Source organism: Bos indicus, chromosome 13, assembly GCF_029378745.1.
Source record: "Bos indicus isolate NIAB-ARS_2022 breed Sahiwal x Tharparkar chromosome 13, NIAB-ARS_B.indTharparkar_mat_pri_1.0, whole genome shotgun sequence".
Classification (NCBI taxonomy): domain Eukaryota; kingdom Metazoa; phylum Chordata; class Mammalia; order Artiodactyla; family Bovidae; genus Bos; species Bos indicus.
The window spans coordinates 25,866,879-25,894,242 of NC_091772.1; the positions used below are offsets into that span (position 1 = coordinate 25,866,879).

General features: G+C 37.1%; 2 protein-coding genes across 8 annotated transcripts in view; one reads left to right on the forward strand and one right to left on the reverse strand.

The window, feature by feature from the left end:
* ENKUR (enkurin, TRPC channel interacting protein) overlaps nucleotides 1-11,014 on the reverse strand; it is a 34,738-nt gene extending 23,724 nt beyond the window's left edge. The window contains exons 1-2 of one of the 3 annotated variants that reach the window (XM_070800831.1): nucleotides 10,886-11,014; nucleotides 1,774-1,919 (exon numbers count right to left, since the gene is read on the reverse strand). In XM_070800831.1, coding sequence (XP_070656932.1) covers nucleotides 1,774-1,882 — 109 coding nt within the window. In that variant the 5' untranslated portion in view covers nucleotides 1,883-1,919; nucleotides 10,886-11,014. Of the gene's footprint in view, nucleotides 1-1,773; nucleotides 1,920-10,452; nucleotides 10,866-10,885 lie in introns of those variants that run through there. The other 2 variants (XM_019973047.2, XM_070800830.1) reach the window with 2 other exon arrangements.
* Nucleotides 1-25,760, forward strand: part of THNSL1 (threonine synthase like 1) — a 144,214-nt gene extending 118,454 nt beyond the window's left edge. Inside the window, exons 1-3 of one of the 5 annotated variants that reach the window (XM_019973046.2) lie at nucleotides 11,065-11,156; nucleotides 17,114-17,279; nucleotides 18,519-25,760. In XM_019973046.2, the coding sequence (XP_019828605.2) occupies nucleotides 18,567-20,813 (2,247 nt within the window). In that variant the 5' untranslated portion in view covers nucleotides 11,065-11,156; nucleotides 17,114-17,279; nucleotides 18,519-18,566 and the 3' untranslated portion in view covers nucleotides 20,814-25,760. The other 4 variants (XR_002182152.2, XM_019973045.2, XM_070800829.1 and 1 more) reach the window with 4 other exon arrangements.
* Nucleotides 25,761-27,364: the final 1,604 nt, after the last annotated feature.

The following is a 27,364-nucleotide window of genomic DNA, read 5'->3' on the forward strand; positions in this document are numbered from 1 at the left end:
ATCCAGTTCTTTCATTGTCCTAATGGTCTTCGAGATCTGAGAAATTTAAAGCCCCATACTCAAAGCTAAAATGAGACTGGTCATTGCTTTGACAACTGATAGCAATGGTTGTATTTTCATTTCCTGGAAAAAAGACTAGATAAGGTTCAGAGGCCAAGCAATTTTGCCCATTTGGGGTTTAGAACTCTTATAATTGTTGCTTGTTATTGATGTCATATGGCTAGATCTGAAGATGGTGGGTGGTGCTCGAGGTGGGGCTTTATCATATAGTCCAAGATATAGTTCAAGATGCTTACACCTTCAAAAGGAAAGTCTTTGGGGAAGGAAATTTAGCATTCTCTACTCTCTTTTTCTGGGAAATAGATGGGGAAACAGTGGTAACAGTGTCAGACTTTATTTTTTGGGGCTCCAAAGTCACTGCAGATGGTGACTGCAGCCATGAAATTAAAAGATGCTTACTCCTTGGAAGGAAAGTTATGACCAACCTAGACAGCATATTCAAAAGCAGAGACATTACTTTGCCAACAAAGGTTTGTCTAGTCAAGGCTATGTTTTTCCTGTGGTCATGTATGGATGTGAGAGTTGGACTGTGAAGAAGGCTGAACACCGAAGAATTGATGCTTTTGAAGTGTGGTGTTGGAGAAGACTCTTGAGAGTCCCTTGGACTGCAAGGAGATCCAACCAGTCCATTCTGAAGGAGATCAGCCCTGGGATCTCTTTGGAAGGAATGATGCTAAAGCTGAAACTCCAGTACTTTGGCCAACTCATGCGAAGAGTTGACTCATTGGAAAAGACTCTGATGCTGGGAGGGATTGGGGGCAGGAGGAGAAGGGGATGACAGAGGATGAGATGGCTGGATGGCATCACTGACTTGATGGACATGAGTCTAGGTGAACTCCGGGAGTTGGTGATGGACAGGGAGGCCTGGCATGCTGCGATTCATGGTGTCGAAAAGAGTAGGACACGACTGAGCAACTGAACTGAACTGACTCTCTTTTTCTACTACATAGTGGGGTTTTTGAGAATTTTTTAAAATACATTTTTTCATTGTAGTGGATTTGTAATATTATAAGTAACAGGTATACAATATAGTGATTCAGAATTTTTAAAGGTTATACTCCATTTATAATTACTATAAAATTTGACTGTATCACTTGTTATACAATGTATCATTGTATCTTATTTTATACATAATAATTTGAACCTCTTAATCCCCTATTTTATTGCCTCTCTTTTCCCTCTTCTCACTGGTAACCACTAGTTTACTCTGTTTGCTTCTTTTTTGTTATATTTACCAGTTTGTTTTCTTTTATATTCTACATATAAGTGACATCAAAAAGTTTACATCTTTGACTTATTTCCCTTAGTATAATACCCTCCAAGTCCATCCATGTTGCTGCAAATGGCAATAGTTCATTCTTTTTTTATGGTTGAGTGGGCTGCCGTCTATGGGGTCGCACAGGGTAGGACACGACTGAAGCCACTTAGCAGCAGCAGCAGCAGTATTGCATTGTATACATATACCACAACTTCTTTATCCATTAATCTGCTGATGGGCACTTAGGTTGCTTCCATGTCTTGACTAAATAATGCTGCTAGGAATACTACGGTGAACGTACTATATTCCTGATTTCTGCTTTTTCCTAGCCTCTAAAATTCTGTTTAATATGAGCTAAAGTTGTTATTACTGTGAACATTTAATATTCCCAGACAAGATAACTGTAGTTAAATTACCCGTAAACACTTTAAAAATTAAAAAGTGATAAAACCTACTGGGTGGTAGAATTTTTTCCTTTGAGTGTTTCTTCAGGAAATCCTTTGGAGAAGGTACTTCAAGTTTTGCTGGTCCCATAGTTTTCATCGCAGTTTTAAATTTTTGCATGTCATCTTTTACAGTTGCTTTAAAAATTGATACATACCTAAAAATAAAAAAAAAACTGTAGCATGTATATCTTTAATAAAAACCATATAAAGTTTTCAAAAGGATATACATTTCTAACTTACATATAGCTATATTCTATATTCTATAATATATATTTATATTCAATTGGAGATAGCCATTAAGCATAATTATCCGAGCCCTGTCCATCAGGCTTAGGCAAGCTAGATTAAAGTTTTACTCTAATAAAACAGTGCCAGGATAAAGATGATCATAGTATTTACTTACTACTCTTTGACCATCTGTAGCATTTATAATGATGTAACCTCTCCCATTTCTGATATTGGTAGTGTGTCTCTCCTCTCTCTCTCTTTTGTTCTTTTTTCTTTTGCTTATAAGTCTTCTCTAATGTTCACATTTGCCATTTCAATGATTTCTGCACTGATCATTATTATATCTCATTATTTGGAGTTTTTTCTCTTTAAGTTTCTTAAGGTACAATTTTAGCTATTTGACTTTGAACATTTATACTTATATGTGTTTCCTGAGAAATCTGTATGCAGGTCAAGAAGCAACAGTTAGAACCAGACATGGAACAACAGACTGGTTCCAAATTGGGAAAAGAGTATGTCAAGGTTGTATATTGTCACCCTGCTTATTTAACTTATATGCAGAGTACATCATGCAAAATGCTGGGCTGGATGAAGCACAAGCTGGAATCAAGATTGCCAGGAGAAATATCAGCAATCTCAGATGCAGATGGCAGAAAACAAAGAAGAACTAAAGAGCCTCTTAATGAAAGTGAAAGAGAAGAGTAAAAAAGCTGGCTTAAAACTCAACATTCAAAAAATCATGGCATCTCGTCCCATCACTTCATAGCAAGCAGATGGGGAAACAATGGAAACAGTGAGAGACTTTATTTTGGGGGGGCTCCACAATCACTGCAGATGGTGACTGCAGCCATGAAATTAAAAGACGCTTGCTCCTTGGAAGAAAAGCTATGACCAACCTAGACAGCATATTAGAAAGGAATGCATTTGAGTCAGTTCTAATGAGGTGAATGAACCTAGAGCCTATTATACAAAGTGAAGTAAGTCAGAAAGAGAGATAAATATTATACTGTAATATATATATACAGAATCTAGAAAAATGGTACTGAAGAATTTATTTACTGGGCAGCAATGGAGAAACAAACATAGAAAATAGACTTATGGACATGGAGAGAGGGGAGGAGAGGGTGAGATGTATGGAAAGTGTAACATGGAAACTTACATTACCATATGCAAAATAGATAGCCAACGGGAATTTGCTGTATGACTCAGGAAACTCAAACAGGGGCTCTGTATCAATCTAGAGGAGTGAGATGGGAGGAAGGTTCAAAAGGGAGGGGATATATTGTATACCTATGGCTGATTCATGTTGAGATTTGACAGAAAACAACAAAATTCTGTAAAGCAATTATCCTTCAATAAAAAAATCAATAAATTAAAAAAAAAAGCAGAGACATTATTTCACCAACAAAGGTCTGTCTAGTCAAAGCTATGGTTTTTCCAGTAGTCATGTATGGATGAGAGAGTTGGACTATAAACAAAGCTGAGTGCCACAGAGTTGATACTTTTGAACTGTGGTGTTGGAGAAGACTTTTGAGAGTCCCTCCAATCACTCCATCCTAAAGGAAATCAGTTCTGAATATTCATTGGAAGGACTGATGCTGAAGCTGAAACTCCAATACTGTGGCCACCTGATGCGAAGAACCGTCTCATTAGAAAAGACCCAGATGCTGAGAAAGATCGAAGGTGGAAAGAGAAGGGGATGACAGAGGATGAGATGGTTGGATGACATCACTGACTCGATGGACGTGAGTTTGAGCAAGATCTGGGAGTTGGTGATGGACAGGGAAGCCTGGTGTGCTGGAGTCTATGGGGTTGCAAAGAGTTGGACACAACTGAGTGACTGAAATGACTTATCTAATAGAAGCCAAAAATTCCCTCTAGGCATTGCTTCATAGCTGCATAGCACAAATTTTGATATGATATGCTTCCATTTTCATTCGGCTCAAAAACCTTTTAAATCCCCTTCTGATGTCTTCTTTGTGTTAGAAGTTTGTTTAGATGTGTTATGCTTGTTTGGGGACTTTCCAGATATCTCTCTGATTTCTAATTAATTTCTATCATGGTTAAAAAAATATAGTTTGTAAAATTTCAATCCTTTAAAGTTTTTTGACACTTGTTTTATGACACAAAGCACATTCTATCTTGGTAAATGTTCTATATACACTGGAAAAGGAAGTGTATATAGAACTTTTGACCACTATTCAACAACTGCCGCTATTGGCTGGAGTGTTCTATAACTGACAGGACAAAACAGGTTGGATACTATTTTCAAGTGTTCTAATAATCATTGAAAGAGAGATGTTGAAATCTCTGATTACAATTGTGGATTTATTTCTTCTTTTAGTTCTGTCAGCTTTTGCTTCATGTATTTTGAAGCTCCACTAGTAGGTACACAGCCTTTAGAATTAGCATACCTTCTTGAAAAACTGATCACTTCATTATTAGAAAGTAATACTCTTTATCCCTCTTAAAATTCTATAGTCTAAAATCTACTGTTTGATATTAATATAACCAATCCAGTATTCCTTTATGATAATACAATATTTGTCTATTCTTTGAGTTTTTTTCTGTGTCTTTATTTTTTAAGGGGGTTTTCAATAGCACCCCACTCCAGTACTCTTGCCTGGAAAATCCTATGGACGGAGGAGCCTGGTGGGCTGCAGTCCATGGGGTCGCTGAGGGTTGGATACGACTGAGTGACTTCACTTTCACTTTTCACTTTCACGCACTGGAGAAGGAAATGGCAACCGACTCCAGTGTTCTTGCCTGGAGAATCCCAGGGACGATGGAGCCTGGTGGGCTGCCATCTGTGGGGTAGCACAGAGTTGGACACGACTGAAGTGACTTAGCAGCAGCTTATGGAGAACATAGAATTTTTATCCTTTCTAACAGTTTCGTAATTGTTTGGACTACTGACATTTAATGTGATTTTTTAAAATGTATTTGTATTTAAAATTTCCATCTTGCTATTGTTTTCTACATATCCCATTGCTGGTTCTTCCTTATTTTGTGCTGTCTTGTCTTTTGTTTTTATTTTGTAGAAGTTCTAAGGTTTACAATATATGTTTACCTCATCACAGTCTACCTTCAAGTATTATTATACTACAAGTATTATTATACTACAGGATATAAGAACCTCACAAAAGCTTCTACCCCTCCCCCATCTTTATCCTAGGGTTCTATGAGTGTTATAAAACCTGTAATTCATTGTGGTTATTTTCCCCTTAAAAACCTAAGTATATTGTAACGAAATTTAAAAAGAAAAAAAAAAAACTAACATTTACCCATCTGTGTGTGTGTGTGTATGCTCAGTTGGGTTCGACTCTTTGTGACCCTATGGGCTGTAGCCCAGCAGGCTCCTCTGTCCATGGGATTCTCCAGGCAAGAATACTGGAGTGGGTTGCCCTTTCCTCCTACAGGGGATTTTCCTGACCCAGGGATCAAACTCTTGTCTCCTGTGACACCTGCATTGGCAGGTAGATTCTTTTACCATCGAGTCACCTGGGAAGCCATATTTATCATTTTATGTAATCTTTATGTCATTGTGCAAATCCAAATTTCCAGCTCATACCACTTTCTTGTGCATTATGGACTTTTAAAACTTCTGGCTTCCTGTGTTTTCTGATGAAATATTTGCTGACCTTCCTTCTTCCTCTGTATGCAATGTTTCTTTTTTCCTTGGCTGTTTTTAGTATTTTTCTCTTTATTACTGGTTTTAGGAAAGTTTATGTTAATTCCCCTTGGAATGGTTTCCCTCTTCTCTTCTTACAACTCCTCCTTTTCCCTCTTGGGGTTCATAATGATTCTTTGATTTGTAGATTTAAAGATCTCATTAATTTTATAAAAATTTTGACCACTATTCAAATATTTCTTCTTTATCTGTCTACTCTCCTTCTGGGATCCTAATTACACTTGTGTTAGGTTGCTTGATGTGGTCAACAGCTCACTGATTCTGTATTCCTTTTCAGTTTTTTTCCCCTCTCATTTTCATTTTGTGTTGTTTTATGTCTTTAAATCCAAAAATATTTTTTTCTTCAGTGTCTTAGCTATTATCCCCATTCAGTATACTATTTTCATTTTAGACATAGTATTATTTATGTATTCAACTTAATTTTTTTATCCTTCTATTTCTATGTCTTGCTCATGTTTTCATCTGCATTTGGAACACATGAAAATATTTTAAATAGTGGTTTTAATGTTCTTGTCTACTAATTCTCTGATATTGTTTCTTTGTCTGTTTGTTTTGACTGATTTTTCTCTTGGTTATACATATTATATTTCTGGGACTAGAAACTTTTAGTCCAGTTCTAAGTCGGTCCTACTTCCTGGTACAGCACTCAATCCCCTGTATCTTATGAGATTCACTCTGGTTGGTGGGAACATAAACTTTATCTGGCTCTGCTGCTTTCTGTTGGTTATTTCTCTGGCCTTGGTAGTTTCATCATACATGTGGACTGTCAACCAAAGACATCAGGGAAATCCTCCTGTATACTTCCATAATTTTCTATCTATGCAGTTCTCTCCTCTACAGTACTCTGTGCTATGAATTGTATATGGCTTGACCTCCTCAAGGAGAAGGAAATGGCAACCCACTCCAGTACTCTTGCCTGGAGAATCCCATGGATGGAGGAGCCTGGTGGGCTACAGTCCATGGGGTCGCAAAGAGTCGGACATGACTGAGCGACTTCCCTTTGACCTCAAATTCTGAATCCTGTCACTTTAACTCAGTGAAACTGCTGAATTTTGTTTTAATTTCTCTTTCCTGAACTTTTGTCTGGAGATTTTCTCCAGGGAGAATATTGGGACAATTGTAGGTCTTGTTTCCCTTCACTTAGGGATGACCGTTCTGTGCTGCTTATTGTTCAGTGTCTAAAAAACCATTGTTTTACATATATTTTCCTGGTGTTTTAATTGCTTAAGGTGAGAGGGTAAATTCCATTCTTGATTGGAAGCAGAAATTCAGCTACACCACTTTTAGTAACTTGTATTCTCACCTTACTATGTAGATAAGTTTGTGTGGAGAAACATTAAATTTTTTCTTGCTTTTAGAAGACTTTCCTCAACTTTGAACTCAATGGCTAGGAATTAATTACAGTCCAAAATGAATAGGCACATTAGATACCTTCAAGAAGTAATGTTCAATCCAAATCTGTGCCTTCAAATTCCCATGGAAACTGGAATTAGCATATATGATCTGACTAATCACCTTTTTTGAGGTAAAAAGGAGTGTGTATACTCACCTTTTTAAAAATTGCATCTTGTGATTCATTCCACTATTTTGTGTGTGAACTGAAAGCTTACCATGTCATAGAAAATAAGATATTTTATTCTATATGAATAATAACTTTTTCCAAATTACAAATTTTTAAAATGATGAAACTAATATAATGGTGTATGTCAATTATATCTCAATAACACAAGAATAAAGATCTATTAATAGGTTCCATTAATCTCAATTTTCCAAAAAAATTTTTATATATCTATGTATGAATTGTAACTTGATAATGTGATTTCTTTTCATAATTGATATATGTAAAACTTACACTTTTTTTTGAATGAAAGATTTTTTCAATGCTATAGTGCTTTACAATTTTCAAATCATGCAAGTTTCACCCACATTTCATATAATTCCATAACAACCCTTTTGCCCTACCCTTGTATTCCCCTTCTCCCTGCCCCCCACCCCCACTGGTAACCACTAGTTTGTTCTTTTTATCTGTGAATCTGCTTCTTTTTTGTTTTCACTACTTTGTTGTATTTTTTAGACTCTACATTTAAGTGACGCCACAGTATTTGTCTTTCTCTGACTTATTACACAAAAAATAACGCTCTCCAAATCCATACATGTTGCTGCAAATGGCAAAATTCCATGCTTTTTTATAACTGAGTAGCAATCCATTGCATGTATATGTGTGTATATACATATACACACATCTTCTTTATCCATTCAGCTATTGATGAACACTGAGCTTGCTTCCATTACACTTTCAATAGTTGCATTTGATTCCATTTTCTAGATGGTGTGGTTTTATTGTAAAGATCTAGGGGTGACTCAGACAACTGGTCCTACTTTTTTATTACATGTGGGCTAAAGTTGTCATATTCAATAAACATACCATACTTATATTTTCTTGCCAATAGTCATGATATATTTAGTCATATTAAGTCTTTAGATAAACATTTCCATGGCAATTTATTTGAAATAGACCAAAAGTTGGTACAATCTGATGTTTCATTGAGTTTTTTTTTTTTAATTCTATTCGACTAGATGAACATCTGGTTAACTACTGCTATATGCTTGTTTTGTTTTAAAATTTCAGGCCAGTATTATTACAGCACTTCTTAATTGTGTAGAACTTTAGACTGCTCATAGCTCACAGTTCAACTGGAAGAGGGTGTCCTTCATCCCACTTTGATTTCATATATCCATTTTCTAAATTCTCATTTAGCATCTGCATCTCTCATTAGGGTTTTCAACGATGTATGGTTTTATTGTTAACCAACACTTTAATGTTTATCTGTCAGTTCCCCAAGGAGACTGGAATCTCTGAAGTATGGGAGATCAGGTACCATCAATTGTGGTTTCCCCAAGGAATCTGCCTCTTTGTGAAAGCTGAACAATCATCTTCAAGACTTGCAAAGAGCTGCAGTGAACTTTCTTGAAACTGGGTATATAACTCAGTGATGCAAAGACTCATAGCTTAATATATTTCTTTCTTAGTAAGAATTCTTACTACTAATAAGGGAATTGGCTAAGGGTGATTGTGTTACTGTGAGGGCAATTTGTGTTACAGTGGAGAGAGAGAATTGGTTAAAAGTTTTATTATGCTCTGTTTTTTATAAATTAGTGTCTTGCAAGCACAACATCTTATCGAATTAAAAACTCCTCTTGGTTGTTGCTGGCAGTGTAGGTTGACTTTACCCTAACACAAAGAGTTCTCTGGCATCACATATGGATGCCTTCTATTCTTTTCACCGTAAGTTAGTTTTTCCTACTTATTTCTTCAGAGTAAACCAAGGAGTTTGAGCTGTCACTGCAACATTACCCAAGGGTGATATTACACATTTGCCAACTAAATAAAGATTTTTCCTATAAAATTTCTTGAAAAAGCCACCTAGACACAGTAAAGCTTTTTAAATTTACCAATAAACAAAACACCTATTTAATAAACTATCTTAACATTCAAATTCAGGATTCTATGAAAAATATAATCTGCCAGTGGGTTACAGAGGAGGAGCTTTTATCTTGTACAATATACAGGAATTTTTGATTAAAACTCCATTCAGCAATAGTTAATTTGAACACTTCTCATAAACTCTGAAACTGTACCAAATCTTACTTTGAATTCCTATTTCCAATCTCTACTAGATTTTGAGAAGTTAATGGAAAACAAAATAGGTATTAGTCTGGTTAAAAAAAAGATACTCAGGCTTAAAAATGAAGGATCTGTCCACCTGTTGAAGATGTTAGGCACTCCAAGTAATTACTAAAAAAGAAAACTGACAATTAAGATCTGAAAGACCTTAAAGATTATCCAGTTCATGTAATTTTTTTTACAGATCAGAAAACAAATTTTAATAATGTATTCGAGATCACAAAACCAATCAGTTGCAGAGCCTAATTTTTTTGTTTTTAGCCCAGTGTGCTTTCAATGTAGTTTTGACTTGGAACAAGAAAAAGGAGAAAGATAAAGCTGCAAAATCCTAGAAGGAATGAGATTTTCCCTATTCTTTACCTTCTTTTGTCCCCAGAGATTTAAGTAAGTGCTAAGTCCCAGGTGAGTAACTGACAGGTTTACTGTCTGGTACCTTTTTGAAAATGTGGGGAGCTAAAGGGGTCCTAACACCTATATAAAAATCTTAACTCTATCACATATTTTTGGGTCTCTGTCAATCCATTCTTCTTTATATCAACTATCAGATCAAAAGAAGACCTTAGGCACTATCTTGTGCATTTGTTTCATCAATCAAAAAAAAGAGAGAGAGGCTCAGAAACAGAAATTTATATTTGACAATACTCGGGAAAAAATGGGTATTATCTTTCTTTAGAGAAAGCAGTGGTGTAGTCAGAAACAAAAGTGAATTCCTGAAACAAGATATCAAGTATCCTAATGCAGGATAATAAAATTGTGACTTCTCTTTTTTCAACACTAAGATATTTCAGGCTATGTTGCATACCATATCACACACGTACAATTAACTTACAATTACACACGTATGAACAAGAGGCTGACATAAGAAAATGGCTCTCTCACAGCACTGGTCCACCATCTCCCTGAATTATGAAGAGCTAAATACTTCTATTTCGCAACTCCTTCTTTAAGAAGCTATCACCCAAGACTACTTCACTGAGATAGAAATAATCTCGTTTTGAAAGTCATACGACGCTTACTTAATCCTGAAATGGGACAATTCTTCTCCATTCTTGTTTCAAGTGATAATCGTTGCTTACCCACATACCTAGGAGGCTGTGGAGGCTCCTTCCAGTCACTGGGTATGAGGTTATAAATGCTCTCAGAAGGGCCCGTTGGATCCATGGCCACCATACGAGTCCTGAAAACTACTTAGCTTTTTTCTCACTATAGCAATATCTCCATCCCTTTCTTCACAGCTTGTCCTTTCCTCTCCTACCCTCTTGCCTTCTCAAGGAACGAATGTTTCTTTCACGCAATTCCCCCGCGACCTCTTCTTCGAGTCCTCTCTTGGCAAGAAAGTAAAATACCCCTTCTACGACTCTTGGGCTCGCTTAGCGTTGTTGACGGCACGACTGCCGTGGAAACAGTAACTAGGCAACGAGGAAGTGGCGTCGCAATCTAGTTTCCCAAACTTTCCTTTCGCAACGGCTCCTTTTCTGTCAGAGAAGCTCAACGTGAAAACCACAGTTTATATGTACCTTTGGGAGTAAAGGGGTGGAAAATGGCGTCCCCTTGAAAATGTTGCTCTTTTCTCTGTGTATTTGGAAAAAAAAGATAAATTCTACCACAGACAAACGGAAATTGTGCCGATGTGCACGCGTCACACAATACTCTCGTCCACATGCGTGACCCTGTGGGGCGGGGCGAGCGACTGAGGCCACGCTGACGCACGTCCGACGTGAAGAGCAGGACGAGGGAGGGAGGGGCCTAGGATCGAGTGGGTGAGGCGCAGGACAAGTCGCTTACCAGGTACTGGGCAGCTCGGGGGTGGGCGTGGCGCGCGAACGCGGAGGACAGCCCTTGCGCAGGCGCAGAGGCCGCTACGCGGGTTGGGGCGAGGGGGACCTCACAAGGCCTGGGTCCTGGGCTGTGGGCCATCAGGAGCAGGAGTCCGAAGTGCGGGACTGTGTCCCGAGGCGGCGCTGGCGGCTCCCGGAAGCTCTTTCCCATTTCCTTTCCTTTCCCCCCGTCTTCTCAGTGAGATTTCCTTGGTGAGTTATTTGAGGAGAAAGGGAAACTGTAGAATCAGTCCGTTCCCATCGCATGCCCTTTTCCGGTCCGTGTCTTCCCCTGTGCGCTACTGGGCGGTGATCCCAGCAATTTGGCCGCGCCCGCCTTCCCGGCCGCTTGCGTCCCGCGCTCAGCCGTGCGGCCCCCGGTGCGAGCGCTCAGGACAGCTCCCCTCGTCCTCCCCTCGGCCACCTGTCTCCCTTCCTCTCGCGCCTCGCTGCTTCTCCCCCTGTTTACCTCTTTATCGGGCCCCTCCTCTTAGGGCTTGACTTTGTTTTCTAAGCAAGCAGCCTAAACCAGAAGAATCCTTTTAAACGGGCCTTTGAATTTTATGCTCCTCCCTTTTTTTTTTCTGGCGTCCCTTTTTGAAAATAGTCTTGGGAGCGGTTTTATTCCGTTTGATCCGTGTGGTTTTCCACGAACCTACCGATTCCCATATTGACTGCTGAAAGACTCTCATTTGGTAATCCAGAGGCTCTGAAAGACATTTTGGCAATATGGTTCTGACCAACCTTATAGAAGCCAGTCTGCCCAAAGGGAGTAAGGATGCTTGAAGATAAGAGGCCAGTTTTGGCCCTGTCACTCCCAGGGTGCCCGGTGGTGGAGACAAAGCAGCATGGTAGCTTGGTTGACTTAAAAGAGTTTATTGGCTCTGCCTTCTGAGATGGTCCATGCTCTGTCTGTGGAGTTTTGTTTCTCACTAAATAAATCCAGTTTTTACCTAAAACAAAGTTTGCTGAATGTGTAGGTGCTTATCATCTTGGGCTCTTGGTGAATTTCAGTAGATAAGAATAAACTTAGTTTTTTCTTATCCAGTTGGTCAGGTTTCTATTTTTTTATCCCAGGCGTTTAACAAACATTTTATTTCCGATGAATGGCACCTTGGGGTTGATGGTTCTGTTCTTCACATCAGATTTTCTGTTTACAAAGTATTTGTATGTATATGCCGCTTTGCCCTTTTCCTTTCCATTTTTGAGTATTTCATGTTTTTGTTTATTTTTGCTTAGCTTGTGTAGAGAATAATTCTGTTCTCTATATGTGCTAAGATTTGAACCGAGGACTTGGAATGATAATAGTTAGCCAAATGGACAGTCCTTGGCCAAAGTTTGTAACATTTCTAATTAGAAGGAACACTTAAGGACTCTTTATGTTTATCAGTTCCTGAAAGAGCCAATAAGGGCAAAGCATGGTTTCTCTAGGTAGTAAGTACCCACTGGCCTCAGTTAGTCTTGACTTTCTGTTGTTACTGAATACAGAAATTTCATTGATGTCAGTGTATTTATATGGTTTTAAAAATACTGAACAGAATTTAAAGTCTCACTGTAGTATATTTAGTATACAGTCTTAGGGAAGTTGTTAAATCATTTGGAAAGGAACTTTTTTCCCCTTTAGGTATTGGTCTGTAATTCTTGGCTTTTGAAAGCATGTTTACAAAGAATATGTTCCTGATTTTTCTAATTCACTCAAAATGGCAGTCCTGTTCAAGGAAATGCCTATGTACAGTATGTCCACATAGAATTAGTGTTGGTGTGCCATCAGAGGTAGTGAACCTTTTCTGTAAACGGCTCGATAATAAATATTTTAGGGCTTTGCAGGCGAGTTGTATTCTTCTGGAACTACTTAAGCACTACCATTATAGCTCCAAAACAACCAAAGACAATACTTAAGAAATGGGAAAAAAAAATGAATGAGCAAAGTTTTTTTCCCATGAATCATAATTTACAAAAACAGGGGTGAGCTACATTTGGCCTGTGGGTTATAGTTTGCATGGACACCTTATATGAATGGTTGTACATACAAATTAGTTGTTTTTTTTTTTTACTAAGGATTATTTCAGTATACTTAGATGAATAAAATGGTCAGAGGTGGGAGTAGAAATAGGACAGCTGGGAGGAAAATAAACCCTTTCTAAAGACATAGTCTTCACAATATTTTTCTAAGTTATAGAATTACAAAGAGTACTTAATCATTTGAATAAGATATTCAAAACCTTTAAGAGAATATTTAATAGCAAAAGACTAACAACAGAAAAGACTTAGTTGGCTTTGATTCTAAAATAAAGGCAAAGATGAGTGGTGAATTTGGAAAATGATTGTAAGAGCCCTGTGATTACCACGTGGCACTGAAGTGTGGGCCTTCCACCACGCTGTTTCAGTCAGCTAATTAACTGGAGGGCTTGTTTAGAGGATTTTTACATATTAAAAGCAAAGCTTCTAACCTTCTGCTGGTTAGTTTATATCCTAGTATATTTGCATTTTTTCTTATTACTTATGGGAAAACAACATTGCTGTAAAAATGCAGCAATTTTTAAGAATATTTTAAAACAATATCTTTCTTCATAAAATAGTGGACTAGATTTAGTCATTCTTAGAAATTTAATTAGAGATTGTATTAAAACAGGATGACAGGATGACAAGCATAATCATTGCACAAATATTTTCAAAAGTTCATTGAACTGTAGCCAGTTCTCATTGTGAAACGAAATATTTTAAATAGGTGACAAATGCTAAATCATTTTCACTAAATAGATTTTGAAAGTTTACCAGAAGTATTGAAAACTAGGTAATTTTATAATGGAATTGAAATTTTCTGGACTATTTTGGAAGTAAAAATTGGTGCACTTATAATTTCGATTATCAATCATCTAGTGTAAGCACAGGAAAATATCACTGTAAATACTTTGCTAAAAGGTAATATGTATTTCTTGTTTAAAAATGTAACTTTGTTAGCATTCTTAGAAAATAATTTTAAAATGTGTTAAAAGTGGTTTCTGTACTTTCTTTCCCTTGAAGTCTATATTCAGTTTTGATCAGCTTGCCACAGTAAAATTGTTAAAGTTCATACCTCGAGGTCACACAGTATTTAATATGTACATGTGGACATTCTGTTTCTGTTTTTTAAAGTTCTTGCTGTGATACTGACACATCACTACCTTTTCATTTGTCTCTGATAAGGTCTTTTATGTCTAAGAAGTATCTACTGGAACTAGTGGATCAAAAAACTACACTATAAGCGACTAGTAAGAAAACCTGTTTTAAAATTATTAATGTGTAATGGAGTGGTATACATCATCCATCCCCTGAAGAATTAGAGAGTTTACTAAAATACTTTTGTATAGAACTTGGGTCTACACCAATTATTTGCAAACATCAATAATTCAGTAAAACCTGAGTACTTTACAGTCAAGAGATTTGGTCTTTAAGTACTGGTTTTGTTTCTTGACTCTTATGTGATTGACTCCCATTTTAATTTGAAATAGTTCTGTTCTTTGGCTGAAGAAAAATTGCCTGTTCATGACCCCTTTACTGAAAAACATATTAAAATATAAGTAAATGAAAAACACCTTATAATATGGCTTTGAATCATAAAGGAACATGATTTGCAGTCGGTCCTCACTTTTCACAAGTTCTCTATTTGTGAATTCTACTTGCTAAAATTTATTTATAACCCCAAATTAATGCTTACAGCACTTCTGCAGTCACTCATGGCCACATGCATGAGTGGTGAAAAATTTGAGTCATGAGATATGCATGTTTCAAATTGGGGTCAAATAAGGTGATGCTTTGCCTTCTTGTTTCAGCTCCTACTGTAAACAAGGGTCTTTTTTGAATTCTATTTAAGGGCCACATGTTTTGCATTTTTGTGCTTCTGGTTGCTGGTTTTGTTTAAAATGGCCCCCAAGCAGAGGGCTGAAGTGCTGCCTTGTGTTCCTAAGGCAGTGAGGCCACCATGTGCCTTACAGAGAAAATGTGTGCATTAGATAAGTTTCCTTCAGGCATGTATTAAAGTCTGAGTTCAGTGGTAGTGAATCATTATGTGTATATTAAATAAGATGTCTTTAAGCAGAAACACACATAAAACATTATGTATTGATCAGTTGGCAAAAATATTGTAACCAGAGGCTCACAAGAACCTAGGAACACACTGTGTTTCCCCCAGAAGCAGTGGTTCAGTGTTCACTAATTTGTATTCATGGTGACCTGATAGACTTAACTACCATGAATAATGAGTACTGACTATTACCTCTTAAGTAAAAATTCAGTTTCCAGATAAAAGTTAGATGTCATGGGCATTATTCCATCTTCTCTTGCAATTTGGTTGGCCTACAGTGGATGTTGAAACCCTAAAATTAGTTTGTGTCTGGATGTTACAAAACAAAATTTAGTATGTAACTTCTTTAATTTTCTTTAAAATGATAATATTTGTTACATGTTAGAGCACTTTATAAGCTAGTGTCAGGAAGATTTTTATGGTGAAATAATATTGATACTGAATTGATAAATTGAACTGTCACAATTTTCTACTTTGAATTCGTATAAAACAAAGGAAGAGTAAGGTTACAAAGGATAAGGTGAAGTTAACATGCATTAACGCTTGTGTTAGTCTTTTGCTTTTAATGGAGTTGGTGTTAAGCATTGTAGCAACCAACCTAAAGTGGAAAAGATCAGATAAAAAATTTAGTGTCCATAAAAACAAACCAGCTACTCAGGTAAAACACAATTATTAGCAATACAGATGTCAGAAATTTCTGCATTGGGAACTAAAAAAGATGATACTCTCTGATATTATAAGCAAAAGCTACCTGAATAGGAGGTTAAGCAGGCTGCTTAATGTAGTGTCCTCAAAATAATTAGTGTTAAAGAATAGTACCAGAATAAAAGTAGTTTAATAAAAGAAATTGCTGATGGGGTTCAAGTGTACAGTTCTCTGACCCTTTGTTTACTTCAGGGAAAGGATTAACCTGTGCCCAATATGGATGAGTGCCCCTTGTTTTCTCTGAAGGTTTATAGACAAGAGCTTCCCTGGTGGCTCAGATGGTAAAGAATCCGCCTCCAATGCAAGAGGCCTGGGTTCAATCCCTGGGTCAGGAAGTTCCCCTGGAGAAGGGAATGGCTGCCCAATCCAATATTCTTGCCTGAAGAATTCCACGGACAGAGGAGCCTGGCGGGCTACAGTCCATAGAGTCGCAAAGAGCCAGACACAACTGAGTGACTAACACAGACTAACACTAGCCCCTTGTTTTCTCTGAAGGTTTATAAACAAACCAAACTATGAAGAAAAAAAAAAGAAGCCTAGTTCTGTGTCTAGATATTCTGATTCAATTTATATGTTTTTAGTCTTTTATCACTGAGTGACAGTGGTTAATATTACTATATAAATGAATATTCTTATGTGCCTATCGCCATGCTATATGTTTGAATTTATTATAAATCATTTAAATAGCCAAGAGGTACCCATGTGTGGCAGACACTTTATCTGCACTCTTTATAGTCGATATTACAGCCAAATCATGATTCAGATGGATAAACAATCTAAAAGAGTAATTCAGATACTTACTTCACACTTTTTAGTCCACTGATTTCTTTCCATCTGATCACTGAACGTACAGTTAAATCATTAAAATTTTAGATGTCATTGTGTAAACTTACATTATCATTTCGTTATAGTATCTTGTATATTGCTTGATGGCAGAAATTCAGTACTGTTTAGTAAAATTCTTTCTTATCGTAAGATACACATATTGGAAAATAGTATCTTAATCTTTCAATAATAGCTTTAGGGAACCATGCAAAGGGTCAGTTTATTATTTTTCTGTACTTAAAAAATTCCAATTGGACATTTTAACAATAGACTATCTGTGGAATTTAATGACACAGTATGCAGTTATGATTAATTTCAATTTTTTTCCATTATAGACTCCACTTTTTGCAAAGACTGAGTTTGCTTCAGCATCCACAAACTCTTCACCTCAGATTGGTTCCTGTGTGTTTTTGTTTGCAAGTCAGCAGGAGTTAAGCATATACCAGCTGAAAAGCCAAATAAGGAAATGCATCCCTTCTTCCAGCAGTTCTAAGTTAACTTGTAAGTTAAATTCAGTGTAAGCTGAAAATGGTTTAAATGTTTTATTAGAAAACACAGTTTGAGTAGCATGAATGATCAGAATAGTAAAGAACGAAAAGTTTTCGGAACGTGTCTAAACACACCATCTAACGTTTAATAGTTGCCTATTGGTTGTACCACGGAATATGTGGAAAGTCTCACTACATGCCTGTAAAGTTACTCTAATCACTTTAAATAAATATTGTAGCAGTTATTAAATTGTACTTTACATATGACTAAACGTCTCACCTGTCTGGCACACATCTGGTGTTTTAACAGTGAGTGTATTTCCAAAGACAGGGATCTGATCAGTACGGGGAATTACAGAGCTTCTCCAGATGCCAGCATGAATTTGTTCTCTTATCAATGGAAACATTCCTGAGGGTTTTTTTGCTATCACTCTGGAGTCTGGGATTTGAGTTGTGTCTCCACTGGTGATGTTTATAGGAAAGAAATGAACGTGATGGTCCGAGTCAGAGAAAGTTATAGATCTGTAGCCTTTGAGTTTGTTGTCGATTATCCATTTTTCTTAAGTATTTACATAATGTTATATCTTTCACTAGCTTTTTTTATAAGCTAGTGAAAAACATGAAAAACATGTAAGAATGATTTTTAACAGTATGCATGTAAAAGGCATGTAAGAAAGAAAAGGTCATGCCTTTGTTCTATATATAATTGTTCTTTGGAAAATTCTTTAAGCATTGTATAAGCAAATATTTTATTCTGGTTTCTTGTTGTGAATTCTTTGACTAAGAAATTTATGAGTAACACGATAGTCTATCAACATGTTCATATAACTAACGAGAAATACAGAGACTATTCAGCTTTTTGAATTGCAAGTATATAGCATCCCAACTCCAAGTAATCCTTATTTACTTGGGTTACAAACCATGAGACATTTTTCATTATAGGAAAAGAAATAGTAATTTGATTTAGTATCTTTTTTAAAAAAGTATCTATGATACAACATTCTCAGAATAAAGTTTCTGTTGCTCATAGTTACAAATGATTACTCACTTTCTTGAGACTTGAAAAGATTACTAAAAAGATAATATGTAATATATGAGAATTTAGGTTTGGATAATTTTTTAATGCCATATAAAATTCAGAAGAATTTTAAGTTTATGTACTGTGGGCATGATTCTACTTAATCCTATTGGTATGTTAAGCCTATTGAAATTAGTAACTAAATGTCTTTCCTTGTCTTTATGTTTTGAAAAGGGCCAAAGCCAGTTTTTCTTTTGGCTTGGGCAGCAAAGTGAAAAGAGAATGCTCCACTTTAAGCGATGTCAGCTTCTGAAACAGATAGCTCAGAAATGCTTGTCTCGCATCCATGTGAAAACAGATAAACATCCACAGCTATTTCTTTCAAGAACCTTTGCACTTGCAGAATTAAGGAAGTCATGGCATTCCATCTACTCTCTTGTTGGAGACAAAAATATTATCCTGATGGGACCTCCCGGTGCTGGGAAAACAACAGTAGGCAGAATAATAGGCCAGAAACTGGGTTGTTGTGTCATCGATGTGGATGATGATATCCTTGAAAAAACCTGGAATATGAGTGTGTCTGAAAAATTGCAGGATGTTGGTAATGAGCAATTTTTAGAAGAGGAAGGAAAAGCTGTGTTAAACTTCTCTGCATCTGGAAGTGTGATTTCCCTTACTGGGTCCAACCCAATGCATGATGCTAGCATGTGGCATCTAAAGAAAAACGGAATAATTGTTTATCTGGATGTACCTCTACTAGATATAGTCAGTCGTCTAAAATTAATGAAAACAGATAGGATTGTAGGTCAGAATTCTGGAACCTCTATGAAGGACTTACTGAAGTTTAGAAGACAGTACTATAAGAAGTGGTACGATACTCGTGTTTTTTGTGAAAGTGGGGCTTCCCCGGAGGAGGTAGCCAACAAAGTGCTGAGTGCAGTTAAAAGATACCAAGATGTGGATTCAGAAACATTCATTTCCACAAGACACATTTGGCCTAAAGACTGTGAACAGAAAATTCCAACGAAATTCTTTAGTGAAGCTGTGATTGAGGGGTTAGCTTCTGACGGTGGACTTTTTGTTCCTGAGAAGGAGTTTCCAAAGTTAAACTGTGGGGAGTGGAAAAGCCTGGTAGGAGCAACATACATAGAAAGAGCACAGATACTTCTGGAAAAATGTATACATCCTGCTGACATACCTGCTGCCAAGCTGGGAGAAATGATTGAAACTGCTTATGGGGAAAACTTTACCTGCTCAAAAATCGCCCCTGTCAGGCACCTGTCAGGCAACCAGTTCATCCTGGAGTTGTTTCATGGACCAACGGGATCATTTAAAGATCTGTCTTTACAGCTCATGCCCCATCTTTTTGCACACTGTATTCCACCAAGTTGCAATTTTATGATACTTGTAGCCACCTCAGGAGACACTGGAAGTGCAGTCTTAAATGGCTTTAGTCGTCTTAATAAGAATGACAAGCAGAGAATAGCCGTGGCCACATTTTTTCCTGAAGACGGACTCAGTGATTTTCAAAAAGCACAAATAATTGGCAGTCAGAATGAAAATGGATGGGCGGTAGGTGTCAAGTCAGATTTTGATTTCTGCCAGACATCTATAAAAAGAATTTTTCAAGATTCTGATTTTACTGGCTTTCTTGCTGTGGAATATGGAACTGTCTTAAGTTCAGCTAATTCCATAAACTGGGGCCGACTGCTTCCCCAAGTAGTTTATCATGCTTCTGCATACCTTGATCTCGTTAGCCAAGGATTTATTTCTTTTGGAAGCCCAGTTGATGTGTGTATTCCCACAGGAAACTTTGGTAACATTTTAGCAGCAGTGTATGCCAAAACCATGGGAGTCCCTATTCGAAAATTTATCTGTGCTTCTAATGAGAACCATGTTTTGACTGATTTTATAAAAACAGGACATTATGATATAAGGGAAAGAAAACTAGCACGGACCTTTTCACCAGCAATTGATATCCTCAAATCTTCAAACCTGGAACGACATTTACACCTGATGGCTAATAAAGATGGACAGTTAATGAGAAGACTGTTTAATCAGTTAGAAGAGGAGCATCACTTCCAGATAGAGAAGATCCTAGTTGAGAAACTTCAGCAGGATTTCGTGGCCGACTGGTGCTCCGAGGGAGAGTGCCTGGCAGCTATTCACTCTACCTACAACACTTCAGGGTACATTCTGGACCCACACACTGCAATTGCGAAAGTAGTTGCAGACAGAATGCAAGACAGAACTTGCCCAGTGATTGTATCCTCTACAGCTCATTACTCCAAGTTTGCACCTGCTATCATGCAGGCTTTAAAGATTAGAGAAATCAATCAGACTTCATCAAGTCAAGTTTACTTATTAAGTTCATACAATGCCTTACCTCCACCGCACGAGGCTTTATTAGAGAGAACAAAACAGCAAGAGAAGATGGAGCACCAGGTCTGTGTAGCTGATGTGAATGTCCTGAAGAATTATGTGGAAAAACTTGCACAAAATCAATTCGTAGGAAAGTTTTCTGAGTAAAAGAAAAAAAAATTCTGGTGAAAAGCATGCAGTAATAAATCACAAAAGTTGATTTTGAGTACAAATAACATTTTGTTTTTTATGCGAATATGTATGTCTGTATATAGATCTGTTATCTTTTGGAATTTCAGTAGCATCGTCCCTAGGTCTGTCCATTGTCCCTACACATGCTTCTTGGATCCTTAATCTAGAAGTGACAGAAAGTAGCGTAATGCATGGACCCTTGTGCTGTGCTCTGCACCCATGTGGGATATATCAGTTTCTCTTCCCTCATCCCCACTTTTAAATGGACCAAAATGTCTGGTACTCTATCTGACACTTAAAATATTTCAGCATAGTTGTTACATAGTATATCTGTAACCATTATTAGTTCTTTATTGACTAGAAAGATAATGTACACTCTAATGGTTAACTTATTTAGAAGAAGTAGTAAGCACATCTATTAAGAAATGGCTGGCATTTTTTACTCTCCTCAAATTCCATTTTGGACTATAATTAATTAAATGGATCCTAAACCATCCAGATTAGATAAGTGTTCCAGCCTTCACTCCCCTTGGGATGTGTATAGTTAAGGTGATGTAGTTTGAAAATCAAGACACAAGATTTAAATCTAGGATGTGATCATCAACAGAACTACCTAGTAGTAGATACAGAAATAAAATTGCATATCTGTTTCAAGAGAAAAGCTTTCCAAAATTCAGAGTATTTGAATAGTCTTAAGTATGGTTATAGTTATAGCAGTTTTCTTGTATTATTTGGACTCTATTCCTATATAATTTGTCTATTGTCTTTTCTTTCAGTGAACGTTGTCTTTTTTGGCAGCTAAAAGCACATACAATTGATGCACATATTTAGTGTTTCCTTCTTTGTAGTAACAATACATTATAATCATGATTTACATTTGTGAATTTCTTGAATGTTTTATTTCTGAATTAAAAGATTTGTCACTGAAAGGACCTGTTAGTGTAATGGACTACTCTCAACCACAAGATGGCATTCCTAACATAATTTGTCTTTGCTGATAATATTCTGTTTCATTTTCTGGGAGAACTACCTCCATAAAGAAACATATTGCAGGTTGTCAAGGAAAAAATTGTAAAAGTTTAATGAGCAGAAATGATTTGTTTAAAAATTAAAAAAATTAAACCAACTATGGTAATTTTGGCTCTCCAGCTTCTAAAAAGTACATTCTAAAACCAAAACTTGAAAACCAAGAGCAGTTACCAGAAAATAATGGAGGATTCAAAGTTCACTTATTCATGTATGTCCTAGTTATTTTATCATTTGCTTTTAAGGATAAGTGTTTCAATAACCTATATGTTTAGAAAATACATGTAAATTTTCCTGTGTGTATGAGAATGCACTGTTTTTCTGAAAGTGGGAGGGACAATTTTGTTTTTAAAAGACATGATTTTTGCCCACGAGACTGTAGTGAAGGAGACAATATGTAAAATTGAATCAGGTTCAACATAGAAGAGTTATTGCAAGACAGTTCATGAGAAAGTAAAAAGTAAGGGATACAGTCAAGAGCTGTTGGATTACCATGGGCCAATTAGAAAAGATGTCACAGAAGACACAGAAGCTTCTGTGAGTCCTGAAGGGTAGCAAGATTTTCTAGGTGAAAAGGAAGGGGAAGTACATTCTAGGTAGACAAGGGAAATAGGTACAGTGAGTTGCTCAAGAGAGCACATTCCTTTATCTCCAGTTCATTTGTTCTCTTATTTCATGCTTTCACTTTTTCTCAATACCAAGTCTAGCCCTTCCCTCTCAGCTAATGACCTTGCCTCAGTCAAGAGGAAATAAGCCATCAGTGAAGACATGGCTTCCTCTCACCAAGTGTCTAAATCTGCTGGACTCTTTGTCTCCTCACCTGCTTCCCCTGGATTGAATTGGGTGATATTCCTTCCCGTGTGTCTTAGCTTCTGATCCTGTCGGAATACTCCCATCACTTGCTTCATCCACTCTCTCCTCTAGTGCTGCTTCAGCTTCTCCCCTCTGACGGGACCTTCCTTTCTGTACCATTCAGATGCTCTCTTTTCACATCTTAAAAAGTGTAAGAGCAAAACAAGTCAACATCCACATTCCCCCACCATTCACTCTTTTATTTATGTTCCACTCAAGACCAAGCCTCTTCGAAAACAGTTGTCTACGTGTGTGGTCTCCACTTCCTTGCCTCTCGTGTTCTCCAGAATGTGTAAAGTACGTGTACTGTTCAGGGAGGAGTAATAAAACAGAAATAAATGTGCTGCTCCCCACTTTGCTTTAAGAGTAGAACATGCCTCGTGTTTGACACCTGTTGTGGCTCCTATTTGATTACATTTGCTTCTCTCCCTCAGAAGTAACCACTATCCTAAATTTTCTCTTTATCATTTCCTTGTTTATATGTACAGTTTTGCCTCTTTTTAAATTTTATGTAAATGGAATCATACATATTCTTCCATGACTTTGTTTTATTCAGTAATTTTAATATTTAACCATGCAGATGACAGAAGGCAGAGTTCATTAATTTTAATTGCTGTATAATATTCTATAGAATGAATGCCACAATCTATGCATTTATGTTAATGGACATTTAAATGGTCTAATATTTATCTGTACTTGTGTCCAATAGGTATACTGTTTCGTAAAATTTGTATTGAAGGCTAGTGAAAATGAACTTACAAACATCTGTGATTCTTTCTAATGGTATATAAAAATATATTTCATATCTTAGCTGTGTTAAAATAAAAATGTGTGGTTTATTTATAATATGAAAAATTATCAGTTCTTGAGCAATGGTTGTAATTTCTTCCTTCTCCAATCTTTGAAATTATTTTACTATGTCAAAAATATGGTGAATTTGTAAGATTTTTGAGAAAAAAGAAATGAGATTTTTAATTGGATATCAGTGAAAATAGTAAAATATTTTTTCATCAAAATAGACTTTAGAAGGTAATAAATTGTTCTGTTTGAAGTTTCTGTTAGATTTTAATAGCAATTCACTTCCAAAAACAATCACAACAAATACTGTTTCTCTCAATCCATTAGATCATTTTAAACATTTTCTAATTCAAACTACTTAAAGCGTTAAGAAAAAGAAGTAGCTGTTTTCATATGAGCTGTTTTCACATGAGCCTCAAACTCATGGGAACATAAGTAATAGAGTTTTGTGCAGGAAGATGATTAAAGCCTGATGATCAAAGCCTGTGTATGAAATAGTTATTGGTGTGGGCCCTGTCTGTGTACTCCAGCCACTCTTTGAAACTTTAAAAACTTTAAAAACAAATAGCCTCCTTTAAAATCAGAGGTAGAATAAGCTCCTCTGGTTCAAAGAAAGCAAAGCCAAGCGATCTGTCAGTGTCATGGAGAAGGGACCTGTCAAACATAGGAAACCAAACCAACATCATGTACAGCAGTTCTCTGCTCAGTTGGCAAGATTTAGACCAGAGGCCTGTATCAAAAAGTTGTTTGCTTCCTACAGAAGGTGTTTTTCTCAGTTCAGCTATTTTTCTATCTAAACTCTTTATTGCTGTCTGAGTTCTTGGGTCTTTCTTTATTTCACTGGTGGTAACAATTGTCTTGAGCTGAGGTTCCATGTTCAGACGTGGCACTACTTGTTCAGTTATCATCATAGACTTTATTGGGATTGTAATGGCCTATACAATGCACGGTTGCTAATGGCAGGTTGAGTTTCACTTACAAATATTAGGAGGGTTTATAATTTTAAATTACTTAAATCCACAAGGGGCTATCTTAAATCAATTCTTATATTTGGTGATGTAGCCCTGAAATTACTTGTTTTGAATTTTATTTACAAGGCTCAAATCAAATAGCTGAAGTTTTCAGAAAATAATTTTACTTGCTCTTGATGCTACCTTTTTTTCTGGGACTCTCTCCAATCTTTTTGAGGCTTTAAATCTAATTGGCTGACATAATATTAGGAAAAGGAGTACATCAAGGCTGTATATTGTCACCCTCCTTATTTAACTTATATGCAGAGTACATCATGAGAAATGCTGGGCTGGATGAAGCACAAGCTGGAATCAAGATTGCTGGGAGAAATATCAATTACCTCAGATATGCAGATGACACCACCCTTATGGCAGAAAGTGAAGAGGAACTAAAGAGCCTCTTGATGAAAGTGAAAGAGGAGAGTGAAAAAGTTGGCTTAAAGCTCAACATTCAGAAAACTAAGATCATGGCATCCAGTCCCATCACTTCATGGCAAATAGATGGGGAAACAGTGGCTGACTTTATTTTTGGGGGCTCCAGAATCACTGCAGACAGTGATTGCAGCCATGAAATTAAAAGATGCTACTCCTTGGAAGGAAAGCTATGACCAACCTACATAACATATTAAAAAGCAGAGACATTACTTTGTCAACAAAGGTCCATCTAGTCAAGGCTATGGTTTTTCCAGTAGTCATGTATAGTTATGAGAGTTGGACTACAAAGAAAGCTGAGCGCCGAAGAATTGATGCTTTTGAACTGTGGTGTTGGAGAAGACTCTTTCGAGTCCCTTGGACTGCAAGAAGATCCAACCAGTCCATCCTAAAGGAGGTCAGTCCTGCGTGTTCATTGGAAAGACTGATGTTGAAGCTGAAGCTCCAATACATTGGCCACCTGATGCGAAGAACTGACTCATTTGAAAAGACCCCAATGCTGGGAAAGATTGAGGGCAGGAGGAGAAGGGGACAACCGAGGATGAGATGGTTGGATGGCATCACCGATTCAATGGACATGAGTTTGGGTGAACTCTAGGAGTTGGTGATGGACAGGGAGGCCTGGTGTGTTGCGGTTCATGGAGTCGCAAAGAGTCGGACACGACTGAGCGACTGAACTGACTGACATAATATTTAAACAACTTCCAAATCAACATGGGTCATACCAGAAAATACATCATTTCTTGTAAATTTCACATCTGTGTAGGGTTCTTCTCTATTAAAGTCATGTAATTTAATCCTAAAAGATCTAAATAGTGCATTTATTCACAGTATTCTGTATATTTTCCAGAAAAAGAGTCATCAGGTCAAAAGGTACCCCCTCTCCCCTTCAGTGTTGTAGCCTACTATGAAGAAATACAGAACATCTTTCTCTTGAGAAAAGTTGAGTATAATTATTTTACTGGCAGCAGAAAGAAGGAAAATATTAGTTTAAATTGGGTCAAGAGCATACAATTTCTACTGGCCAAAAGTCATACCAAAAAAAAAAAAGTCATACTGAAATGAAACAAAATTTTAGGGAGAAAACAAAGCTAAAATATCCTTTGAAATATGCAGGTCATTCTTGTCAAAGAGGGAAAAACCACATGTAGGAGATTTGTAATCTATAAAATGATTACAAATTGTTTGATTTTTCTCAAGGCCTCGGAAAGGGAAAGAGTACCTAGATGTGGTCTCCAGAGTGAGAGGTCCAGAAATTAAATTTTGTTCATGTACACAAAATTGCACAGATTTAGAGATTTTTATCTTTTGCTAATCACAAGAGTTAATATAAACTAAAATGTACATTTATAATTGTTGGCGTTTTTCCAGTGACCACAGATTTGGTCTTTTCTACCCAAGATTCTTCATCCCTTACATGAAGATATCTAGGAGACTGTAGTTCATTTGGCAAATATGAAGTCAAACCACAGAGAGAAGGATAGTTTTCAGGGATATTTCACTCACAATTATCTGATTTATCCAACAACATAGAATACCTCTTGAGTAAACAGAATATTCTTCCCTGTTTGACTCAAGGTGATTCTTCTCTGAATAGTGCTAAATATATACTGCCAACTTTTGATCTTTGGATCATTACTCTGCAAGATCACACACTTTGGGTGAATATGCACCTTTTTCAGATTTGTTACAAAGCAAAAAATTCAGAGTCTCAATCCCTGAGAAGCTTACAGAGAACTTAGGTAAGTAATTCAACTTACTACCAGAGCATACAGTAAATACAGTTTCATCAGGACCAGCCAGAAACATGGTGTACCCTGAGAAAGCTAAGTTAGATATTTGATTAGATATTTGGTTCCCATTCAAATTGATGTTCTCTACGTATGTGTTGCACTTTTCTTTTGGAGCATGACTACAATTTTCTCACAGACCCCCACACCACAAGCACACTGCAGGGAAGGACAAAGAGGGACACCTTCTGGCAGAGGTGACTCTCTCCTGTGCTGTCCTAAGCAGCTCAGCTCTGGCAAAGAGAAGTGAGTGAAAGTTGCTCAGTTGTGTCCAACTCTTTTCGACTCCAAGGACAAACCTTACTAGCAAAACAAAAATATGGAAACTAACCAACATCCTCTTTGAAAGGCAGTTTGCTGCTGCTGCTGCTAAGTCACTTCAGTCAAAGGCAGTTTGCTACTGCTGCTGCTAAGTCGCTTCAGTCGTGTCCGAATCTGTGTGACCCCATAGACAGAAGCCCACCAGGCTCCCCCATCCCTGGGATTCTCCAGGCAAGAACACTGGAGTGGGTTGCCATTTCCTTCTCCAATGCATGAAAGTGAAAAGTGAAAGTGAAGTTGCTCAGTCGTGTCCGACTCTTAGCGACCCCATGGACTACAGCCTACCAGGCTCCTCCAT